This window comes from Protopterus annectens, chromosome 3.part1, assembly GCF_019279795.1.
Source record: "Protopterus annectens isolate FY-2018-M chromosome 3.part1, PAN1.0, whole genome shotgun sequence".
NCBI classification, from domain to species: domain Eukaryota; kingdom Metazoa; phylum Chordata; order Ceratodontiformes; family Protopteridae; genus Protopterus; species Protopterus annectens.
Window position 1 is genome coordinate 520,366,279 of NC_056732.1, and position 25,599 is coordinate 520,391,877.

Below are 25,599 nucleotides of genomic sequence, written 5' to 3' on the forward strand. Positions count from 1 at the left end.
CTGCTTTGCGTTCAACAACATGGTTTGAGAAACTCATTCTGTACTCTTTCTGCCCTACTGTCAAGCACAGAAAATATTTAAAGTAAGATAAATGATGGCCTCATTGCTGTAAATGTATTCATAGACCAGACCAGGAACTTTTAATGCTTTTAACCATGACCTCATTCTCAGTAAACTGCAAACACTCAATTTTGGAGAAAGCACCATCCTGTGGTTCAAAACTAGTTGCGGGATAGAAATTTTCAAATCTAGAGAGAGAGAAATTTTAGAACTTTATTGTTTTAATAAAGTGTTTAGTGGAATCCTGTCCATCTCATCTGTGGTTGCTGCAAACTTTCAAATCAACTCCAGTGATTTACTGTCTGAAAAGAGTATACTGTACACTGGAGTACCACAAGGCTATGTGCTAGGCAGTGGCGGCTCGTGCTATTGAACTGCAGCCCCCCCCCCCCCCCGCTGCACAAAAAACAAAGTAAAAAAGTCCTGGAACTCCATGCATACTTGGAAAGTTATGCGGTTACAACCCCATAGACTGGAAGGGGATCAAACTGCAAGGTCTGTAGTCTGTGCATGCTCAGAACAAACTAGAGGCAACACACGCATGTGTGCTAGTTGCAGCACCGAGAAACAGGACTTTTGCATCGGAGCTCATGGGGCCCTTAACTGCTTATTTTTAATGGTACTCTGTGTGTGTGTGTGTGTGTGTGTGTGTGTGTGTGTGTGTGTGTGTGTGTGTGTGTGTGTGTGAAATGCCTGGTGGCTAGAGAGAGCAACTCGGGCTCAGACTCTCAACCCTGGGTCGGTTAGCAAGACCCTGAATTCCCTACCCACCACCACTTGTGAAAAGCATTCAGGTTTTTGCCTCATATTTCTGTTCTGTTCCTCATAAAATCTGTGGTTTTCTGGATTTTGAATTCACTAAATAATGACAGACATTTGAATTTCAGACTTCATATTCTTCAGAAAGTATATGGTAACACAAAACATTTTATTCTAGCAATTCTTTTAAGTTTATAAGATTAATATCTGAAAATTGTCCCTATTTTGGGGGCTGTATTCTCCCGTTATTGGCTTTGTACAGGTTTTTTTTGTGCTAAGAGGTTGAGAACTATGGTGAGAACTGAATTCACTGAATATGTTTGTGGGCAGTTTTCCCCCATTATTGGCTTTGTCCAGGTGTTTTGTGCTAAGAGGTTGAGAGCTATGGTGAGAACTGAATTCACTAAATGATAGGCCATTTAAGTTTCAGACTTCCTGTCTTTCAAGAAACAGCTGATTTGGCATAGTGGTATGTTGCTTTGACTATAGTGCACAGGGTCATGGGTTCGAGACTTGACAGTGAAATGCATGGTGGAAGCACAGCATTTTATTCTAGCAACTTTCCAAGGTTAAACAAGCAATGTTTAAAATGTGTCCCTGGTTTTTGGGCTTTTACTCCCCCCCCCCCCCCCCAATACATTTTGTTTTTTTGCAGATTTCTTGTGCTGCAAAGTTGGGAGATACAATTGAGTGTCAACTGGATTTTACGAGGAGCTAAGAGCTTCAGGGGAAGAGAAGTTTAGTGCTGCTTATGCTGAGTCTGCTTGCATTGTTAATAGCACAACAGGTAGTGTACTTGCTTTCGATGCAGAAGGCTGTGGGTTCTACTACCACAGTATGTAGATGCATTGCTGATACTGTACTGTGTTATACTTTTAAAGGGGATGGATGCTGCAGTCCTGAAAATATCCTCTTTGGCAGAGATACCTAGTAACTATCAACCTGTTATCAGTTTGCCATCCATTCCCTATTGCAATATTACTAGCTTATTTTTTTAATGTAACATGGGCAATTTATTCCTCAAGGGCAACAAGCACTTTATTTCTAGATGAAACAATGAAATATAAAGTTGTTTGCTAGCAGCAACCTCTTCATTAGTTACAGATCTCTTTAATGTGGAATTATTTAGATGACTTTTACTTCTGCAGAGATTGTGCTTATTTACTGATACTGGTGGATTGTAGAAGTTTGAGTAGACTTTTATGATGGAAATGTTCTGAATTGGGCAGTTTTGTCATTAATGGTGTATGTATTTTGTTTCACTGTTTACTGGAAAAATGTTCAAAACAATAAATTTAAAACGCCCTCTAACAACTGTACTGTATTATATAAGGAATATAATTTAGTACAGTCAGGAAGGTGTACCAAAGAACATATCAGGGCCTATGATTTGAAAACAGCCCAAAGTTGATCTTTTGCCACTGTCCAGGTGTATTTTCTTTGAATGTGGGTTTTAATGCTGTTGCAGTTAATGCGAGTTTCCAGGGCAGAGAAGTTTTAATGCGAAGTCTATTTTCATTGTGAGACTGCATTGCTTTGTTTAGCAGATATCTATTAGAGTTTGTGCTGTAAAATGTGAAATAAAACTTTTAAATGAAATCCATATCATCGTAGAAATAAAGCAGTATGCACATTACAGTGTTTATTGTAAATGGGATGAAATAGCCATATAATGGGACATTGGAATGGCTACAGGGGGAGGCCCCATTCGACCATGATTTTGTGAGGGGAGAAGGGCGGCAAACTCACAGCCCCAGATGAACTATACCTCTTAGCTGTCCAGATTTTCACAGAATGAATAGATTTTTGCTTCTTATTTTTGATTTGTTCCTCATAAAATTTGTTGTTTTCTTGCAAATCATTTAGGAATGAAGTCACTAAATAATGACAGACATCGAATTTCAGATTTCATACTCTTCAGAAAATGCATGCTAAAGCAAGACCTGTTATTCTATCAACTGTCTATGTTTATACAACAGCAATTTTTAGTACTGTCTGTATGTTCCCCCAATATATTTGGCCTTGTCCAGATTTCCTGTGTTAAGAGGTTGAGAGGTACATGCAAATAAATAGCTTTATAGAATTAGGTATATCCAAACCTCTCAACTGTCTCTGACTTTGGCTCAAAATGTTGCTCTTCCCCTAATAATCCCTCTGCAAAATGGCAATTTTGGAAGAAACTGTAGAGGGTTTACAATTAATAAGTAACTGTAATGGTCAGAGTTATAGATTACTTTTATTTCATGCATGTAGAAAAATGTATGTAGATTCTCTTATTTTGTCAGCTGCTCAACTTAACAGTACTAATATTAAAAAAGTGTCCCTTCTTTGACGAGTTCCCAGCTGTATTGTGTGGCTATTTTATATTGTTGCATCACATTTTTGGTCCGTTCTTCATAAAATTGTTTTTTTTCTGGCAAATTACTGGCAAATCATTAAAGACTGAAGTTAAAAAATGACAGACATTTGGGTTTCAGATTTCATACCCTTCTGAAAATTCATACTAATGCAAGATTTGCTATTCTATTATCTTAAGTTTATAAGAGCAATATTTAAAAATTGTCCTTATTTTTGGGCCTTTGTCCCACTTCTATTTATGGCTTTGTCCAGATTTCTTACTCTGAGGTTGAGCGGTATGACAAATGTGTCAGGACCATCACCGTCAGCCAGAGACATTTCAAATTGTGACATACTTGTTGCACCCACTCCCCCATGTAGTTGATGTGTCCAAGCAAGGCAAGAAACAGTTATGCAGTGTAAGTGAGTACCCCCCCCCCCCCATCCAAGGTGGACACAAGTACTACAGTGGCTTTTCATCTGTCCTTGATTTTGCAGAATGTTCTGGTTTTCTGTCATATTTTTATACTGTTGGTTTATGCTTATTATTCAGAAAATGCATGATGTTGCACTGCCTGTTGCTCTGTGCTTAAGTAGCAGTGCTTTAATGACCATCAAGTAAGCTTGTCTGAGATTCTAAGATGCAAGTAAGCTTTAATAAGTATACTGTTAAAGAACTGCCAGCATTGAAAGCCTTTTTGTTGTTGTCATGCATAGAGTATTTACATAACTAGATAACGTATAAGCCTTAGGTACTGAAAAGCATATGCCAGTATTTGTAATAAAGGACAATATTACAGTATTTTCAGAAGCTCACTACATTTGTTGGAGACTTGCAGTCATCTTTGCAGGCTTTACCAGTAAACTAACCAGAATACCAATCTATCATGTGTGGTCCCATAACCTGTGCAGTAATTCTTTAAGCAATTTATCTTGAGCTTGTTTTGTGTTTGGTGTTCATTTTTTACTTTGATCATGTTTTCCCCATGAAACAAGTAGATAGTTGTCAGGCAGCAGGTCTTTTTTGGATAAGAAACATTTTTACAAGTGGGGTTATCACAGAGATTGCTACTTTCAGTATGTTACTTGGTACTTTTATAAAGCTGAATATACATTATAATTAGAACTGCAGTGCAAGGAGAAGTGGCTTGAGTTGAGTGCTGCTTGTTTTTTATACTTGATTTTGACTGGCAATTTAGTAATGTATTTAAAAGTAATTTATTTTTTCATGCCTCACAACCTTTTTGTTTCCATCTAGATATTAAGTAAGCTGTCATGTAGCCAATGTATTGAAATATTTGTTTTCTTCTACACTTCATTTTGTCTTTATTGGACTCTCATAATGACAGTTTGGCACCCAGGCCAGCGTATTGAATGAAAGTCCCAGTTTTTGTGGTTTTGAGCATAGCACAGCCTGTTTCTAGATGGTCACACCCCTTCCCATTGGCTCTACCCATTCAACTGTCTCCTGCAGCCCCCTGTTGATTTGAAGTCACCAGCCGCCACTAGTGCTAGGTCCACTGTTATTTCTACTCCTTATCAATGATATCACACACAGTTTGACCTAACTCAAAATAATGATGTATACAGATGGCATTCTTTTACTAGAAGTAAGCAAAACTTGTCATTTCCTACAATTTGGTATACAGTCTAAATTTACTGACCTGGCTTCAAGCAAATAAACTATCAATATCACAAAAACAAATGTAATGACTTTCTCTATTGCAAGGAAACTTCCATTATTCCCTGCATAAAAAATAAAAGACATCCAGGGAAATTTTATTCCCAGTGTTGCTCAACAAAAATACCTTGGCATAACTCTAGACCCTTAGATACACTTAGTTTGCACACAGATAGTATCATCAGTAAAGTGATTGCACAACTGAAATTGTTACTTTATCTATCATCTTCTTTCTCCAGCTGCAAGAATTGCTATAACCAAAAATGTTCTATTACCCAACATCGAATAGCATTACCCCTGATTATACTTCATTCTTTACATAATGACCACAAAAATCAGATTGCAAAAACAAAACAAAAAAAAAAACTGAATATTCAAATGTGCCCTCCTAGCTGATCTCAGTTTACATTATTACATACTATTAGAAAAACAGCATTGGCTCCCTATTACCTATAAAGCCAGTTTTGTACTAAATACCCTCATATATAAAATTCTAACACTTGGCTACTGTCCATGACTTAAAATTGTCCTCCAAATAAACCAAAAATATTCTGTTAGAAGCAGTCAAAGAAATGCACCCACAACCAAGGTTTAAGTAAATTTTGGAGAAAAGACCTACCTAACAAAATAAAATTGTGAAACGTCTGAACATTCAAAAGAAATCTTCAGCAATATCTACAGAATGAATTTAAATGCACCTGCTTTCTAGATGCTGGCTTAAAGTATATTCTCATTTTATGTCAATAAATTACTTAAAAACCCAAAGAGATCATATCTCCTATATGTATATATTGAAAGTATTAGTTAACCATATAGGTTCTTAGGGAAATACAAGGCTACTGGTCTGAGGACTTACAAGCCTAATCAACAACCAGAGGTTAGAATCAAACCTTGTACTTTATATCTGTGAGGTAAAGATCTTAACCATTATGCCATCGCTTCTATAACGTTATTTTTGTACTTGTCAGTATTTTCCTCAAACTCTATGCAATGTTTTACCTATGTTAATGTTTCTTAGTGTGCTTTGAGTTGATGTAAAGGGCAAATAATTCTATTATAACTGCCGCTGTACATTTTATCCCAGGCCGTGACTGAAAAGGGTCGGTAGACCAGCTCACTTACCCAGTTATCAAACTGTAACTAAATACATACAATCTTTAGAACAGCAGCAGTAGTTTACGAGGAAAGCACAGAAAATTACCTATTATCATTTGGTTGTTCCATAGACTGATATTTACCTTTATAAACTCAAGGTAAACATAACGTATGTGGCTTAATTCGGAACAAAATAAATGCAACAATTTGCTTTACAGAAACAATTTATGTTGGATATAATAATTAATGAATATTTAAAACTGCTTTAAATCCAAAAAACACAGTCTTGCTCTGTAAGGTTTTTCAAAGTATAAACTTTTTAGGCAAAAACAATACTCTCAGAAATACAAATCCTTTCTTTACCCAAACTGTTTGTCTTTCACAAATCAGTAGCAAATAGTCTCCTTCAAACTCTTTTTTTCTGAACTGAACTCATGCACAGAGCTCTGCTGATTGTAAACACCTGTAAGTCTCTCTCTAGTGTTGCTTAAAGGGAACCTGTCTCTTGTTGTTGTTGTTGTGTCTTTCAGCTTATCCCGTTTAGGGGTTGCCACAGAGGAATTCCGGTCCGCTAATGTTTGGTAGTGGATTTTTGTGTGCCGAGTTACCAGCCCTGACGCATAACCTTCAACGAAGGCACACCCATTCACGCATGCCTCCACACAGAAGACGCTCTAGCTGAGAATCGAACGCGACAATGTCTTGCTGTGAGGCGACAACACTACCGCAGCACCACTACCGCGGGTAAAGGGAACCTGTCTCTACCATGTCAAAATAGGCAAACTTTTAGTAACAGCTTAGGGCATACATAACAGCCCTGTCACCATACAAACACACACACACACTCTGTCGTGTGTGTGTGTGTGTGTATATATATATATATATATATATATATATATATATATATATATATGTATGTATGTATGTATATATATATATATATATATATATATATATATATATATACAATAACGGCTCATTACTATTCAAAAACAAGCATGATGATTGGATTGGACACCCCAACTATCATGCCCATTGTAAATAGAGCATATACCAATAGAAAAAAATCCAGCTGCAGAAGTACCATTGAGCTGCCAGACTTTTCTATTGGCATATACTGGAGGATACACCAAACTATGAGAATCAAGTATGTCCTGCAAAACTAAAACAGAAATATAGCCTGGTTTTCCTTGCATCTTTCTGTTGTCTCTTTAAATATCTATTTTTAACAGTTAAAAAAAACTAAACGGCAATGGAGATTCTTTTTTCTCCGTCACTTCTATACTGATGGGCTGTGCAAGCATGGCAACATAAGTCACATATGCATGTGCAATACATCAAAATAGTGAAGACAATGCAGAAGACAGAAGTCCTCTTACACAATCACACTATTTAAGAAAGGTAAGTATTTTCTTTCTTCAATAATGCCATTATATAAAAACAATAATCCACTCCTGTTTGAGGGTATATCAGGATTTACCAGTAGTTGGCTTTGCTTAATCACTTGGGCTTTGCCCTCATGGTCAAACCACACCAAACATGGGTAAATCCTGTTATACCTATGCACAGTTGTAGATCAGTGATTATATAATGTATATATATACACACACACACACACACACACACACACACACACACACACACACACACACACACACACACACACACACACACACACACACACACACACATATGTATTTATGGTAGACCAAGTGCAGTGTATATGTTAGTTCAAGTGTAAAGCCAAACACACAGCATCCATGGAACCGGACAACATCCCAGGCTGTGTTTTACACGAACCTCAGAACAAACTGGCTCCCCACCTAAGCACCATGTTCAGTCATAGTCTCACATCAGGCTTTGTGCCCACTGAATGGTGCACAGCAACAGTTATCCCACTCCACAAAGGGGGAGCCAGCACTGATCTCGGGAACTATCACCCTATTAGCCTGATGAGTCTGGTCTGTAAGGCCATGGAACGTATCGTCATATAAACAAAGACATTGGTAACCTCCAAACTCTGGACCCCACCCAGTTCAGATTTGTGAAAGGCAGATCATGCCTCCTGAACCTGATCGACTTCTTTGAGGCAGTCACAAAAGCTGTAGATGAGGGTAAGGTGGTTCACACAGCCTATCTTGACCTCGCCAAAGCTTTCGACACCATCCAACATTCTGGAATTATAGCTAAACTCACTAAACTAGGTATAAATCCCTATATCACAAGATGGGTTAATAATTAGCTATGTAGAAACCTCGATAATCTATCCTTTAGACTGATGGTGTCCTTTAATGTTACCCTTGATGAACTTTTCTGTTTTGTTTCTCTAACCCAGTCTTGTATTTGAAACTCCCAGCAATTTATAAGTAAATTATCTTAGTCTGTTAATTGTGATGAAATTTTTTTTGTCATAGTGGAAGTATTCATATAGTTTTCCCAAAGGATAATGGGTAGAAACTATTTGCTGTCAGGCATTACATCTGTTTTAGTTGAGATATAAAATATTGCAGTTAGAACATTTAAGCTACACATCACCATCTTTTTAAACAGTCTCCCAACAAAACCATGCAAAACACTAAAAAAATGTTTTGCAGGGTTCTGTCCCCTGTACACCTGATGGGGGGGACTATTTTCCTACCCCTGATCTCTGTATATACTACCTCTGAGATCACACAAAATCGGAGAAAGGGGACGACTCTACCAAACGAGAACCTCACATTTTCCTTGTCAGTGAGTCACACAACCTCACATCTAAGGACAGCAACTGAGAGAAAGTAAGTTGATCTACTAAGCTATTGACAACATATAAAAGTGATATCACAGATGTAATGTTCTGTGATCTGACAAAGGAATATATTTTGAACCTTAATGATTCTATCAGACTACCAGGTAGTTTCAAATCATTATGATAAAAGTGATTTGGGCAGCTTCAGTAAGTGTTGGATTGTAATTAGTGTGAACTTAGATGGGGGCATAGTGTAACACTTTATAATAGTAAGAGTGAGACACGGCCTTAAATATCTGCCTCATTTGTAATTCACCATAACAGATGAACCATATGCTGCTCTTCACCTACCACTTTCAGCTGCCTTTTTAATTTCAATTAGTTTTGGTTAATGGCCTGGTGTCACAGATTATTTTAAGTAATGGTTATTTGGCAATGATTGTGGACAGCTGTCTTATATTATTTTTTGGGGGAGTGTAGATGAGATAGTTGTTACATTTTGATTTAGTTAGAAATGGTAGTTCCAAACTATATATTTCCTCAGAGGTGTTCTGAAATCTTTCTGGCCAGTTGGCAAAATTTTATTTTTTTAATAGTTGTTTTTGTTCCTGTCCAGTCTGGCCATCAGGCCCCTTCCTCGTTTTTTTTAACTTGTTCACTTCCCATTGGCTGGCCATAGTTTACCAGCAAGAGTGAGAGATGAGCAAAGCTGAGCTATTCCCCATGAGCAGTTTGGATGATTTTACTATGCATTAGGCACAGTTCCACTCATCCCACATCAGGCATGCAATCACATCATTACAGATCTTGTCTGTGGATAATCTGCCAGTGTGTTTCCCTTGGTGATGGTAAAGCTGGAGCACCGGAGCCCATGTTCACCATTGCAGGCTTTAGCCCTAGTCCAGAATCCACTTCCCTCCCCCAAGATAGCCATCAAAATACTGCTCATTTCTACCCCACAGAATTGTAGGGACTGGGTCTGATAGTCAGACAGAGGCTTCTGGTTCTGTTAGAACTCGATCCTTTTGAGCCACAAAGATAGCCCAAAATGAGTTTAATTCATTTGGAAGGAGCATGTAGAATTTTCAGGTTATTTTCCTTGCAGATTATAAATAAAAATGTAGAATATTATACTAATAATTATGTCTGCCATTAGTGCAGATGGATTTGTTTACTGTTTTGAAGACTAATTTTGATCAATGTTATTTACTTAATGAATTTCTATGTATGCAAAAGCTAGACATGGTAAGCTGTTTTTTTTTTTTTTTTTTTTTAATTTTTGAAGTTGATCCTAGTGCTTTAGTAGTGGCAAGTTTTTTATGCAACTTCAATTTTATTTACTACATTTTTGCAGACAATCATATGTCTAGCTTAGAAAATCAGGTTTCATTATTTTAAAAAGTACTCAAGTAATGTTGTATGGTATTCCCTTCCTGGCTAGGAGAGCATAATATTTGCTGACATGTTCCTTATTTCTTCGAATGTCCGCATTTTACCTGGGTCTAATAATTATTTAGCACATATTATTTCTACAGGTGTTTATTCCTATTATGAGGCCTCCTTCAGGAGTCATATTTAGGAATGATTGAATAGATGTGAAAAAATATGACATTCCCTCAGATATTCCCAAGTTCTAAACAGGTTGTCCCCCCCCCCATCCTCCTTTTAGTGTAGCTTAATGGGCAACAGTCTTCTTTTCCGAGAGACCTTCAACATGTGTCCCACAGTTCAAAATTAACACCATCTTGGAAATTCATGCCCACATTGTGATTCCAGTGGTTTTCTCACCCCTGGCATCAACTTCCATCAATTTTGGAAATTTTCTATATTTTACTAAGAAAATTAAGAATTTAGTAATGAATGTCTGAGTAAGTCTTGCTATTGAAGATTTTTATTTAATTTCAGGACATTTTGATGTAACTGGGGGAAATAGCTGCCTGGAGTCTGTGGTGTTGAGTACTCCCATCAGCCAGCAATGAGCAAGCTAATATATATGAAGAGAAGTATGAACTTGGGAACAGAACTGTTGTTACCAAGCTGTAGCATGAAACAAACTGGTTGTCAGCGTCTGTGATGACAATTCTTTGAAAGTTTGTAAATTGAATACATACTTCTCAATAGTTACTAATTTCTTTTAGTTGATAAAACATTTTCAGATTTCTGTTACTGTTGCATGTTAATTCAGACCATACAGCATAACAATCAAATCTAGATGTAGAATGTCAAGGAAACATGCATTTTAATGTCATTTAAATCACAGTATTTTGTATAATACCATGCGACTCAACATCATTGAAAGGATGGAAGATAAACTTGAGCTGAGATATGGTGTAGTAATTTTTTACCCAATGGCTTATGGAGCTTCTGATTAAATTGTGGTATTTAAATATTTTGAGTAGTGACAAAGCAGTGTCCTGCTTTGCCAAAAATGCATAGCATACCCTGACTTTGTGTGACTATAGTGGGCTATATTAAGCAAGAGGGTGTACGTGGGTGATTCACCCTTTCTTGAGGAGGGATTTTGGTCCACAGTTCACCCAGGGAATAATGTTCGCAGTTTTTTTTTTTTTTTTTTTTTTTTACTCTGCTTTTTTGGGTCTTGACAAACTCTACAAAACCTGTAAGCTTTTTTTTTTTGTTATAGCTACTGGTACTTCAGACGGTATTTCTGTGTTGCATGACAGTGCCTACTTGTCTTTTTTTTGGATATTATAGAAACTGTAAAGTGCATGTAAGCAGCATGTTTTACCTTCCTGCAGCCCAGATTTCACTGTGGACTCTTCATACATTCGTTCAGTTTTTTCTTTCCCTATGGTCGGGTGCAAGTGTTTCAGCTGTGCGGCTTTCTTCAGTAACCACAAGCATTGTCTTAGAAGGGAAATCAACAAGTTGGTGTACCTGCAAAGGTGAGAGTTTGTGTTTTACCTATTTTTTCACTGCATGCAGGTATTAAGTGCACTACTGGAGACAGAAAACACAAGTTAGCAGACATTGCTTTTACTATTTATTGATTCAGACAACATTCACTTAGACTGCAGTATATTAAGCAAGGTTCTCTGCAACATATCCAGTCCCAGCCTGATCTTATCATGAACAAGTTTCAAAAAAGGTATGCTGTGTTAATGATGTTAAATGTGTAACATTTACATACATAACAGGACATCTCATCCTCTAGAAATAGAGCATAGTGTTATCCAGTGTAAGCATCAGTGTGTTCCATGACAGTGTTTACCAGCTTAACTGCACAATAATATTTTTCAAGGAACCAATTTTAAGGAGTAACTGTGTAGTTTCCACATCAGGTCGAGCTGGACTACTCAGGTAATGAATAATTATTGTGAATGATGTGCTTGAGTCAAAGTAGTTCTAGTAATGTATGGAATACTGTGATTAGCAGTATCATTATCCCTTGAAATGTTGCCCAATACTATGAGAGCAGTATCAATGGCATTGCAGATGGTTGATTATCAGGCAATATGATTTTTCTCCTGGTGGAGGCTGTAGGCCAAGGTACTGGATGATTTTTATGTTCCTACTATTGTAGTAATGATGTTTGGAATTTTCTGCCTTGGAAGTTTTGATCAGTTTGAAAGCCAGTGACTTGATCCCTTCCCCCAGGCCAGGAAGACATCCTCCCTTATAAAGATAGGATGTCAGAGTATAAAGGGTCACTTGCCTGCTCCATTTCCTCAGTTCTTTCATGCTGAGTTTGCAGCACCTATCATTAGTATATCAGTTGGTCTGGAGCCAGAGATAGAACAACAAAAACTAAGTACCTCATTGTGGAAGTCCTATTTTTTCTGTTGTTTTTGCTTGAAACTTAGATGTTAGTTAAGTACAGTGTGTGTCTAGAGTGCGGAAAGCAAATCCCTTACCAGAACTTCCACCCTGGTTCTTCAGTAGATCTTCTGTGCAAGAGGAAGGAAAAGCATTCAAAGGAAAAGGTAGTTAGAGAGCTGGACAGCAGCTTCTCTCTTTCTGATTGCCCCCAAGGCTCAAGATTGCTGAAGGAAGGGCGGTACCTTCGCTGCTCCCTCCAATGACCAAGTGTGCTGCTGAGTCCTCTGTTGATACCTTTATGGAGATGGCATGTTATTGACATTGGTGATGCCCAGTAAGGCAAAATTTTCCCAAACATCGGATGGGACCAGAGCTGCTTGGCAGGTCCTGGCTTTTGACACCTAGAGCTTGGTTACTTAAGGGGAAGGGCATTATCCTTCCCCCATCACTATTCATGAGGAGATCCTGGAAGACTGGATACAGGTCATGCGCATCCACCTGCAGCCTGCATCTGCCCCAACCAACGACACACCCAAGATTATGTCCAAGACAACATTTATGGGTTTCCAAGATCACTGTACACTGATCAGCAGCTTAATTTCAGCTAAAAAATGAGAAATAGTCAGTGATATTGTCAGCTTGAGCAAAAATTCAGTTATTGGCTAATAAGTACAGTGCCTGGATGCCAGCAAAGAAGAAATTTAGAGAATCTAAAAGAACATCAATCAAAAAAGATGAAGAAAAATACTGGCTTGGAAGAATCCTGCAACTCTTTGGCAAAAAGCAGTTTAAGCTTTAGCTTTGAAAGAAGAGTGGCTTTCAGCAATTTAGATGAAAACAATCAAATTACTCTGATGTGATTATAATAAATGAAACAAAGGAATAAATCAACTCAAAAGGTTGGAAAAATAGAAGAAGCTTTAACTAGGTATTCAGATGAACTTATAAAACTGCAAAAATCAGAGATTGAAATGAAGAAAAGGTTATCTAAGTATGAGACTTCTCAAGAAGAGCTGTTTAAAGACAAGTCAGAGTTAGAAGATAGTGTGTGCAGAGAAAACCTGAGATTTTCTGCTGTGCCAAAGAAACTGAAAGGCGCACACTGTATTAGTTCTACGAAAGTACGAACAGGCACTGGACTGGTATTCCACAGCAGGATTTGTTAATTAAGATGGCATAGTGAGTGTATGCTCCTAACCTGGCCATGATATAACAGCCAAGACCTGTGTTAGTAAAGATGCAATCATACCAGCAGAAGGCTTTGATCCTGACAAAATTGTGGAAGAAGACTAAGTATTAAAAATTTGAGAGAGTTGATTGTTTTAGGAAAATGATTATTCACTTTGTGATGAAAGGAGATGCTGCCAGCCCATCTAGCTGGAATTTTGTAAGTAATTATATGTCATTGGTGAATATCGAAATGATTTATACTAGATGCTTGTGTTAGAAATGTGTTAGAATGGTATGTAATGCGTATATCAAACTACTTGTACAGACGTGTGTTGAAAAGGGTATTTGCAAAGTGCTGTTTGAAATGTAACCACAGCATGCCCTGCTGGAGGAGAACAGAAATGTACATGCACTATTGTAACTGTCTAAACATATATATTTTAAGAGTGGAAACTAGAATATAGGAGGTTACCTTCAGTCCAGCAAATTTTAGGAAAATAGTTGAAATTAAATCAACTTTATAGGCTATGCAGCAAAAGATGGTGTCTTTCAGTTTTCAATGCAGCTAGAAGCAGAGTCTATGCTGAGAAGCTTTCTGTATTGTCTTTAGAGTGAACTAATTACTACCTCTGAAAACAAGAAGGAATGTAATTGTTTTATGGCTTCCTGCATCTGCCAAAGATCTGAAGTCTATATATTTTTGCAGGTAGATGCTAAATACTGCCAGCTTCCTCTGTAGTTTGGCCTGGGATCTAGCAGTAAGATGACAAGAAATGATGTTATTCTGCAAGCTATCCCAGAAGTAGTATTTTAGATAATAATTTGATAAGACTGTTAGTGAGACACAGCATTCTGCATTCTGTCTTGGACATGACAGCAGCTAGAAGATCCATTCACCATACATCTGCCCTGCTCTAATGAAGTAAGTTTCTAGGGAATAGTAATTCTCTTAGATACAGTTAGGAATATAGCATAGGTTAGTTTTTTCTTTATTTATTCGAGACTGTCCTGCAATGTTGTTTTAAATATTTCCTGTGGTTTTGAACTCTGATGTCACTGTGAATATATATTTAGTATTGTCTTGTTATTTTATTTATTATTATTAAATATAGTTTAACCTTTCATTGTGGCTGATCTGTGTAGAGATATTTAAGTTTTGAGAGTACTTGCATATTTATTTGGTGACACTGTGTGGGCCACTACTAATAGCCTTTCTCTTGGTCAAACTATCATGTGTATTAGTATTAATATTACACAGTAAAATTGGACACCCTTTGTTAAGGGCCTTAAAGTAGCTTTTAAGGGGTTCTAGTGGCCATAATAACTACCTTATAGTGTGGGCAAAAGGGGGCATAGCTAGAAAACATGTGCCAGCCTTTCCCAGATTGTGTGTGTGTGTGTGTGTGTGTGTGTGTGTGTGTGTGTGTGTGTGTGTGTGTGTGTGTGTGTGTGAAACAAATCTCCAAGAGTGTGTGTGTCAGCTACTGGGCAGGGACATGAAGCACTGGTTGGACAGAGAGAGTGTTGGAAGACTTGCCTTGGAACCCTGGCTAAGGGCTCAACTCTATAGCTGTGCCAGTAGAGTGTCTTATTAAGACCTGGAGAAAGAGGGAGAAACCAGCCCCGGACTGACTGTGGTCTCTGTATGCTCTTAAGAAAAATTGCACTTGATGCAGAGAGCTGCATCTGGAAATACTGTGTGTGTACTTGTTAACCCCCCAGTGTACATCCCCCACTGGTGCCAGTGTTGAGGATTGAGGCTCCTTGATTACTGGTTGGCAGTGGTGGGTTGTCACAACTAGTGGCAGTGGTGGGATATCCATATCACATATTGGCTGGCAGTGGTGGGATCATCACATCGCATATTGGGATTCAGTAGTGTGGATACTGAACTCCTGTAGCCTATAAACTGTGGTTACTAAAGAAATTGTTTGTACTCTCAAGCAGCCACACAGTAGACATTCAGAGTTTCATATCATAATAGTTTTATTTATTTTTTTGTTAGTTTAGTTAGTCAGGAAGAGCAGGTAAGGATGTCAGCAGAGGATTATGGCAAGCAGACAAGGAGCCAATTGGCTGAGATGTGCCAAGCCAAAGGACTGGGACATGCCAATCTGACTAAAGGAGAAATGATTGCAGCCTTAACCACAGCTGAATTACAGACCAGCAACCAGGAGGACAACTAAACTGACCTTGGGGATGTACAACTCTCAGAAAACGAACAGTTCAATTTTTCCACAGAGGACTTAAAATCCATCTGGAGTTAGAGATGTGAACTGGAGGCCAAACATTTGGACATAGAATCAGCAGAAAGCCTGCAGTGTTTGGAGGGTGGAGTAAATGAGAAAGTGAGATGTTTGAAGGCTGAAGAAAATGAGAGGCAGAGGCAACATGAAAAAGGAAATGCTGACTCTTCACCAGGGTCGTGGAGGTAATGGGGAAGAGAGTAACGAACCCAAAAAGCAATGACTCTTAGTAAATTTCTTCCACAATTTACAGAGGGTGATCATTTTGATAGTTTTATTTATATGTTTGAAAGGGTATGTAAACAGTACAATGTTGACCATGGGCTCTGGGTACAGTTTCTGACCCCCTTACTTCATAATAAAGCTATAACTGCTGTTTTTAAATTGTCTGATACTGATTGCTTAAATTGTTTATTACAGTGATTTAAGTTAACACTTGAAGCTTATAGAAAAATGTTTTGTGATCTTCGACACAAGGCAGATGAAAGTGTGTGTGAATATATTGCTGAGTTAAGCACTTAATTTCATAAGTGGGTGAGTGGGTGTCAGGTCACCACTTTTGAAGGGGTGGCAGACCTTTTGGTGAGGGAGAAAGCCCTTAGCACTTTGCCTAATGACATGAGAAATTGGTTGTCAGATACAGAATGTATTACCACAGATGAGTTGCAGGGGAAAAAGGGAGACCTATACCTAGCAAGTAGGGCATCACTGCACAGGAAAGGGATACCCAGTGCTGCACATTAGTCTAAGGGAACCCATGGTGGGCAGCCTAAACCACCCCAAAAGAGTCTGCCAATAACAGGGGAAGTCAGTAGTTCAGGTACACTGCCAGGATCAAGGGTTAAATGTTTTTAAATATAACCAGTGGGGCCATGTAGCATATAGATGTCCATGGAGGCAAGGTGAGGAACAAAAAGTGGGGCCGCAAGAAAGTAGGAATGACAGAATGCCAGCAGTAAGTTGTCTGGAGGCAACAAAGGTACCAAACTACCACAAGAGGTTATATCCTGTCTTAGTAGATGGGAAACAGGCCACTCCTAAGAGAGACACAGCCTCTGACCTAACCATTTTGAACTCTGCAATGGTTAACAATGAGTACTACATGACTGGTCAGTCTACTCAAGTCAGAGCTTTAGGAGGGACCCCTTTCCAAATACCTTTGGCTGGGGTTCACCTTGACTGGGAGGGTGGAAAAGAAGCAAGCAAGGAGCTGTGTTTGAGGATATCCCTACAGATGTCCTGATAGGGAATGATTTTGATAATGCAGTAACTTATGTGCATGCAGTTACATGCATTCAGGCTTGGAGACAAGCATGTGGGTGTGGTAGCCTGGGGGGGGACCCAGACAGACTGCGAAGTCAGGACTGGTGAGGTTGACTACTTCAGGGAATGACTGCTGAATAAAAACGCAAAACACAACCCGATGCTGAAAATCACGGAGCTCCAATAAGTGATCTACCTCCTAGGTCGGCTAATAGATGATTACCACAACCAATAATAAAAGATTTTCTAAATAAACAGTATCCAAGAGTGTAATTGCACCAACCACTCATTATTCACTCCTCTAATGAAGTACCACCAGCTTTCCTTCTGTCGGACAAACAGTTTCTTTCACCAATTTCACCAAACACTTCCAAACTACTTCGTTTCTTTAAACTTGATAGCCAACATATATCAGCGTTTGTGTTCCAAAACGCACAGATATAAATCCAGCTTACCGCTCCGATATACTGTGAAGCAAACAGGTTTCGTCTCCCCATGCAAACTGCGACCGGCTGTCTTTAACTCTAAAACTTCACGTTGTTGTTCAGGAACTTCCAACAACGATAGACAACGCAAAACTTTTTTATTGTTGTTACACAAAACAATCCATAAAATGCTTGTACCTCCTAAAAAATGGAAGTTCAGCCACTGAGCACACAAACGTATGTTGAACGTAAAATAATTAGTGAAACTGATTTAGCGTATACCGTGTATAAAACATCTATTTGAAATACGCTAATCTGGTAAATTGTCCATAAAACATGACCTGGAATACTAATGATAATCCTATAAACTTCGGTTGAGCGCTTTCACTCAATAAATCTTGAGCTTCTTAGGGGCGTGGCCAAGGATGAACACAGGATAGCAGCAGATTTCTTCGGCTCCACCAATTTCATTACACTGACAGGAATTAATTACTTAAAAAATTAATTTTTGAAGTAATTTTCTTTCTAAATACGTTTGTTTTATATAGTTCTTGAACTATATCTAAAAAAGAAAGGAAATCTTAACAATATTCCTGTCAGAAATCACTGTGGAAATTTTCCTGTCAGTTTATCAGTCTGAAATGAGTTCCAGTAAGACAAATTCTCAAGACTCCAGCATCAAGAAAGAACTTCAGTCTCTGATAATTATAATCCAGCAACTTACTGATAAAATGGATAAAATGGATACTAAATAGACACCTTCATAGAAAAAACTACAAAACAAATAGACCTGCTACATACAGACCTGCAACAACAGAAGATCCAGATGACAGGCATAGAAGAAGCTGTGAATGACATGGAAAATAGAATCCAAGAAGAGGAAATCAACATTGAGTTTCTGCTGAAACAAAATACACATTTACAAACAAAGCTGGATGACCTGGAAAATAGATCTAGGCGCAATAACATTAGGATTTTTGGACTGCCAGAAAATATTGAAGGTAACAATATTACTTCTTTTTTAACAACTTGGCTCCCTAAAACTTTAGACTTACCAAAAGCATTCTCTTTTGGTATCGAAAGAGCACATAGATCTATAGCTAATACTAACTCTAACAAAAAATATCCTAGATCAGTTATAGTTAGATTTCTATCATCTTTTGATAAAGAGATTGGGCTAAAGCTCCTGTTAAGATTAATGAGACAACTGTGCGTTTTGACAATGACTATTCTTCCATGGTAATAGCTAAAAGAAAAGTTTTTCTGCCACTAATAAGGGAGCTTAAAAAAGCACAGTTTAAAACATACCTTCTGTTTCCTGCCAAGCTTAAAATCTTCCTTCCTGATGGTCCTAAGGTTTTCGATGATTTAGACTCTGCTTTACTGTTTGTCAAAGAAAAAAGGATTTTGGATAAAATAGAAGAAATGGAATGGGCTAGTTCTTCATTAAAGAGATTGGCAACTGAAGCTTCGTGGAAGACTTCAGAGAAGAAGAAGAGACTAAAAACAAATGATTTGTTATATGTTTTTTTTCTCTCATCATTTTAGTTCATTATTAATCTTTTGAATATAGTTCCTGCATTTCCAGAAAGCCACAAATATTTTGGAAAATATTTAATCAAAGTTATTCTCTATGTGCAAAGAAATGTTTTGTTTCATAACCAGTCAAAATACCTGAAGATTTAATGGCAAGCTGTGATTCAATTTGTTTCTCAAGAAGTAAGGTTAGTAATTTGATACATTTTTTATCTTTACCTTTTTTTTCCTTCTCCTTTTATTATTTTCTTTGTTTAAACAATGACATTCTATTTAGATTATGTAGTGGGTAAAGGGTGGGGAGGGCAGGAGAGAACAGTAATGAAAATATCATTAATAGAATAATAACATATTTATTCCTTGTAAAAGTTTTATAAGTTCTTCAAATGCTATTTCTAATTATACTTTCTTGATTATACTGCTTATGCTTGTTTGTAAATAATCTGTTATGCTTTAACTAATAATCAGAACTAAATAAGAGTAAATAATATGTTTTATTTTTAACTCTATTAATATAAACAGTAAGTAACATTCCATTGTATATACTTCTTACAGCTTTCTCTTACATTTTTTATTTCTGCCTCACTCCCTTTTATTTTGTACTCTCTTTTTCTTTTCTTTATTAATATATAGAAATGCTTTTGATTGTGTGGGCACAGTGAATAATAGGATTTGTATGAAAATTGAGTTGGGAGAAGAATGTTGAGTTTTATTGCCTGTTGGTAATTTTGGGCTTAATTTCACTTACATAGAGGATGTAATGATCTGTGGAATACATTGTGAAGGTTTTGTCATGTTTAGATGCATTTACACTGCTAAATGAATGTCACTAGTTTTTAATAAGTTTCCTGCCAAAATGTTAAGAGAGACAATCTGAGATGTGGGCTGTCTCATGCACAGTGTTCATGAGTTACTTCAGAAGCTTCAGCTCACATAATTCTCACAGAGAAACTGAAAGCAGTTAGTATAACCTTTGACATAGTTATCACACTGACACACCACAGATTCAGGAAAATACTCTATTCATAAAATATGTCAGTTATAATGTTTTGTTTCATAACCAGTCAAAATATCTGAAGATTTAATGGCAAGCTGTGATTCAATTTGTTTCTCTTTCTGAAAAGAAGTAAGAGGCTGTAATGGTCTGTGGAATACATTGTGAAGGTTTTGTCATGTTTACATACATTTACACTACTAAATGAATGTTTGTCACTAGTTTTAATAAGTTTCCGCCAAAATGTTGAGAGAGACAATCTGAGATGTGGGCTGTCTCATGCACAGTGTCCATGAACTACTTCAAAACTTCAACTCACAGAATTCTCACAGAGAAACTGAAAGCAGTTAGTATAACCTTTGACATAGTTATCACACTGACACACCACAGATTCAGGAAAAATACTCTATTCATAAAATATGCCAGTTATAATGAGTCTAAATGATGTAGTTTCTTGTAGTAAGTAAATGTCTTATTTTAGAAGGCATAGAAAATGAAACATTTATTTAAATGTTTTTGAAAATCTACTTAACAGCAGCATAATAATCTGTGTTAAAAATTTGTGTTCCAAACATATACTTTACTATAACTCATTTAATTCATCTGATTGACAAGCATAAATAATCTTATAACTCTATTCTGGAAGAAATGTCATGTGATATATTTTAAAGCAGTAGGTTAGCATGATTGTAAAATCTGGTTACTAAAATGTGTTTGCTGTGCATTATTTTGTATAAAGCAGACAGATTTATTCTAGGGACAGCAAGTAGGATAGTGCTCAACAAAGACACAACTCAGTGAGATCAGATATATATATATATGTGTGTGTGTGTGTGTGTGTGTGTGTGTATGTGTGTGTGTGATGGCTTTTTTTTTATATATAATAATGCAAGTGTTTCTGAGAATCTGCGTAACTATCCAATATGATTTATAATAATTTCTATGAATACAATATTTTACTCTATTGACAAAATGAATGTTTGTCACAAGTTTTAATAAGTTTCCCGCCAAAATGTTAAGGGAGACAATCTGGGATGTGGGCTGTCTCATGCACAGTGTCCATAAACTACTTCAAAAGCTTCAACTCACAGAATTCTCACAGAGAAACTGAAAGCAGTTAGTATAACCTCTGACCTAGTTATCATACTGACACACCACAGATTCAGGAAAAATACTCTATTCATAAAATATGTCAGTTATAATGAGTTTAAATGATGTAGTTTCTTGTAGTAAGTAAATGTCTTATTTTAGAAGGCATAGAAAATGAAACATTTATTTAAATGTTTTTGAAAATCTACTTAACAGCAGCATAATAATCTGTGTTAAAAACTTCTGTTCCAAACATATACTTTATTATAATTCATTTAATTCATCTGATTGACAAGCATAAACAATTTTATAATTCTATTCTGGAAGAAATGTCATGTGATATATTTTAAAGCAGTAGGTTAGCATGATTGTAAAATCTGGTTACTAAAATGTGTTTGCTGTGCATTATTTTCTATAAAGCAGACAGATTTATTCTAGGGACAGCAAGTAGGATAGTGCTCAACAAGGACAACTCAGTGAGATCAGAGATATATATATATATATATATATATATATATATATATATATATATATATGTGTGTGTGTGTGTGTGTGTGTGTGTGTGTGTATGTGTGTGTGTATGTATGTGTGTGTGTCTGTGTGTATGTGTGTGATGGCTTTTTTTTTTTAATAATACAAGTGTTTCTGAGAATTTGCATAACTATGCAATATGATTTATAATAATTTTTATGAATACAGTATTTTACTCTATTGACAATAATGAGTTTAAGTAAATGCTCATATACAAACAATTCAAGATTTTTTTTTGGAAGCTGTTAATAGTATTCACATGACAGAAAATAGATGCATCTTAATATATGTAATGTCTGAATCATATTAGCTAAAGTTTTTGATTTAAATGAATGTTAGAACCTAATTTTCTCTCCTCTTGATTTCTAACATCAAGATTATTTGAATGCTATTTGAATACAAGTGTTATATATTACATAGATCTATATAGTAGTATGAACAGTTTAAAAAAAAAAAAAAAAAAAAAAGTTTATTTTAGTTTATATGATGCTGTTTTACCAAAATGTGTAGTTTTGTCTTGATAGATAATTGAATTGAAAACTGTTAACCTCAGTTAAATATAACTAGTATTAAATTGATAAGGTGGTAGCTGAGGGTACTGCTGCTTAGGGTAGGGGGTTAACTTGAGTAGTAAATACTACTCTAAGTTGGAGTTTTCAACTCCAGGCTGGATGCAAGGTTTAATCCTTACATTATTTTCACTTGTTCATTGTTATATGTATATAGTTTTGACATCCATAATATATTTTGTACACTCATTGTCACTACAAACAAAATTGAATCCTATACAAAATCCCATAAGAGATTTAATAAATACAGCTATATTTAAAGGTACACCTAAAAGAGGAGATGTAACATTATTTATCTTGTTGTTTGTTATTTCGATCATAAGATTCTTGAGTTTTAAAAATGCCAAATGACATCTTTAAAAGGAATTTCTTTAAACATTAATGGATTGAATAATCCGTGTAAAAGGGCAAGCCTAATAAGATACATTAATTTACACAAGGCCAATCTTCCTGCAAGAAACCCATCTCTTGAAAAAAGATATTGATAAACTAGCCACTAATAAGTATACAGTATTGGTTAGTTCAGAGCACACTCAGAAAAAAGAGGAGTGGCTATTTTATGGAATAAAAGTATGCCCATTCCTAAAACCATTAAGTCTTATCAGGATGACAAAGGAATGTTTTGTATGGTTACAATACAAATTAATGGGAAGACTTACACTTTAATTAATGTATATTGGATACCTGGAATTGGTATTAATACAGTGAAACATCATATTGATAAGATCATGTCATTCTCTATAGGGGATATTATTTTAGCTGGTGATTTTAATTGTATACTACATGAAAGTGATACTACCACTATAAGGAAAAGAAGAATTACATCTAATGCAAAACATTTAAATGATTTTGCTAATTCTTATCATTTGAATGATATTAATAATCAGATAGTTAAAATCATTACCATACACCTTTTTTCTAACAGATACAAAACTTATTCAAAAATAGATAGGGTCTTTATTTCTAACCAGATGGTAACAGATTTAATTAATTCCAAAACCATTTCATGTCCTATATCTGATCATAACTCAATTGTTTTTGAATTCATGATAAAAAATACTCATAATGTTCAGATCAAAAGGATACCAGCATACTTAACTCAGCTAAAAGACTATAAAGAATATATACTTTCAGAAGTACAACATTTTCTAGACATAAATAATACTCCTGAAGTCTCCATTGTCTATGTTTGGGATGCCTTAAAATCATATCTATATGGACAAAGTATCAGATGGTATAATAATAAAAGGAAATCTTGGGATAAGGAATTGTTAGATATTCAAAGTAAATTAGACTCTTATAAACATAATAATAAAGAAAATATTATGGACAAGAAAGTTATTGAAGAAATAAACAAACTAAATGAGAAATACAAAGAAATTTTAACTCATAAAGTTAAAATAACTTTAGAGAATATAAGTTTTGTCTTATTCAATAAGCCCCAAATACTTACATAGACTTAAAAATAAAACAAAAAGATTGAATAAACAAAACCATATCAAAGAAATCTTTTCTCTAAGGATAAAGAAGAATGTTTCTAGTATACCAGAAATACTGGATGAATTTAGAAATCACTTTCACAAGATTAACCATAACAACATTAACATGGAACCTAAAGATAAAATAAAGGAGTTTATAACCACAAACATGAATAAAAAGCTTAATAAACAACAGATTAAACTATTGGACAAGAGTATTTCATATACAGAAGTTATTACACAAATAAATAAGCTTAAATCAAACAAAGCACCGGGTAATGATGGTATTATACCAGAGATATATAAAATCCTTTCTAAAACTACATATTCATTAATACATAAGGTTTTTATTTTGGCCCAAACTGAGTTAATAACCCCCCATCTTGGCAATATACATTTATTTCACCAATTTTAAAACCTAATAAAGATCCAACTAGATGTTCTTCATATCGACCCATCTCATTACTTAATGTTGATTATAAAATGTTTGAGTATTTTTGCTGATAGATTGAAGACAATCATCCCGGCATTATAGATATAGATCAGACGGGCTTCATTGTAAATAGAAATACTTTTGATAATATAAGAAGAACTTTAACATTAATTGATTTTGCAAATAGGAAAAAGAAAGATTTAACACTTATTAGTCTTGATATAGGTTCAGCATTTGATTCAGTAAGTTGGGACTATCTGTTTACCTTACTGAAATGCACAAACTTCTCTGATGCATTTGTAAATTTAATTGAGCATTTATACAAAGGAACGCTGGCTTATATTAAGGTAGGAACATATGTTTCACAAAAAATACCCATTCTTAAAGGTACAAAGCAAGGATGTCCACTTTCTCCACTATTATTCACTTTAGTAATGGAGCCTTGGGCTAATTTGAGTAGAAAAAGTACTGACATAGAGGGTTTTGAAATAGACGAAAATACAACATCAAAAATTCAACTTTTTGCAGATGATGTTCTAATTACATCAGCAGGATCTAATTCTTCTATGCAGTCTTTATTTGATAAAATGATGAATTTTAAAAGTATTTCTGGTTTAATATTCAATGAAGAAAAAACTAAAATACTACCTATATATACACGAAAAAATACTCTCATTAGTGATTTTACTAAATATGTACCCAATTCAGGTCAGATAACTTATTTAGGTATAATACTATCTAAAGATATTAAATCTATTATATATATAATAACTATAATACCTGTTTTCTTAATATACAAAATTTTTTTAATACCTGGAATAATATGTTTTTTACTATGGAGGAGAGACTTACAATTATTAAAATGATAATATTCCCCAAGATTTTATACTTAATACAATCAATAATACTTTCACCTACAAAAATAATTATCAAGAAACTGAATACACTAATGTTAAATTTCTTATGGGCACCTAATAGACCTAGGATTGCATTAAAGAAACATACTAATAGCTGGTCTCAAGGGGGTATTTCTTTTCCAGACTTTAATTTATATATTATCTCTTCTATTATAAAAGTTATTACTTTATTAATAGATCAGTCATATATCGCAAAATGGAAAGATTATTGGGAGCTAATTAGTATGCACTTCATGAAAATCTCCTTAACACATAAAAATATGATTGTAAATAACTCCATGTTGTGGTTGCTAAAGGAATTTTGTACTTCACCTATTACACCTAAACATATGGTTTGTTACCCATTAAATATTATTATTAGTTATCGTAACTTTATATTCATGCACCCTAAGTATAGGGAATGGAATTTTATTGTATTCCCTATAATGTATACTCAGGGTATGCTTATGTCATCTACTTCTGAAGGAGCTCATTTAGCTATAGATAATGATCTAAAGTACTGGTATCAGCT

General features: G+C 35.6%; 1 protein-coding gene across 2 annotated transcripts in view; it reads left to right on the forward strand.

Annotated features, from left to right (window-relative positions):
- The window catches only part of LOC122798199, a 648,727-nt gene that overhangs the window by 407,352 nt on the left and 215,776 nt on the right, over positions 1-25,599 (forward strand). For both annotated transcript variants that reach the window (XM_044066950.1, XM_044066949.1), the window contains exon 7: positions 11,417-11,563. In XM_044066950.1, the coding sequence (XP_043922885.1) occupies positions 11,417-11,563 (147 nt within the window). The remainder of the gene's footprint in view (positions 1-11,416; positions 11,564-25,599) is intronic.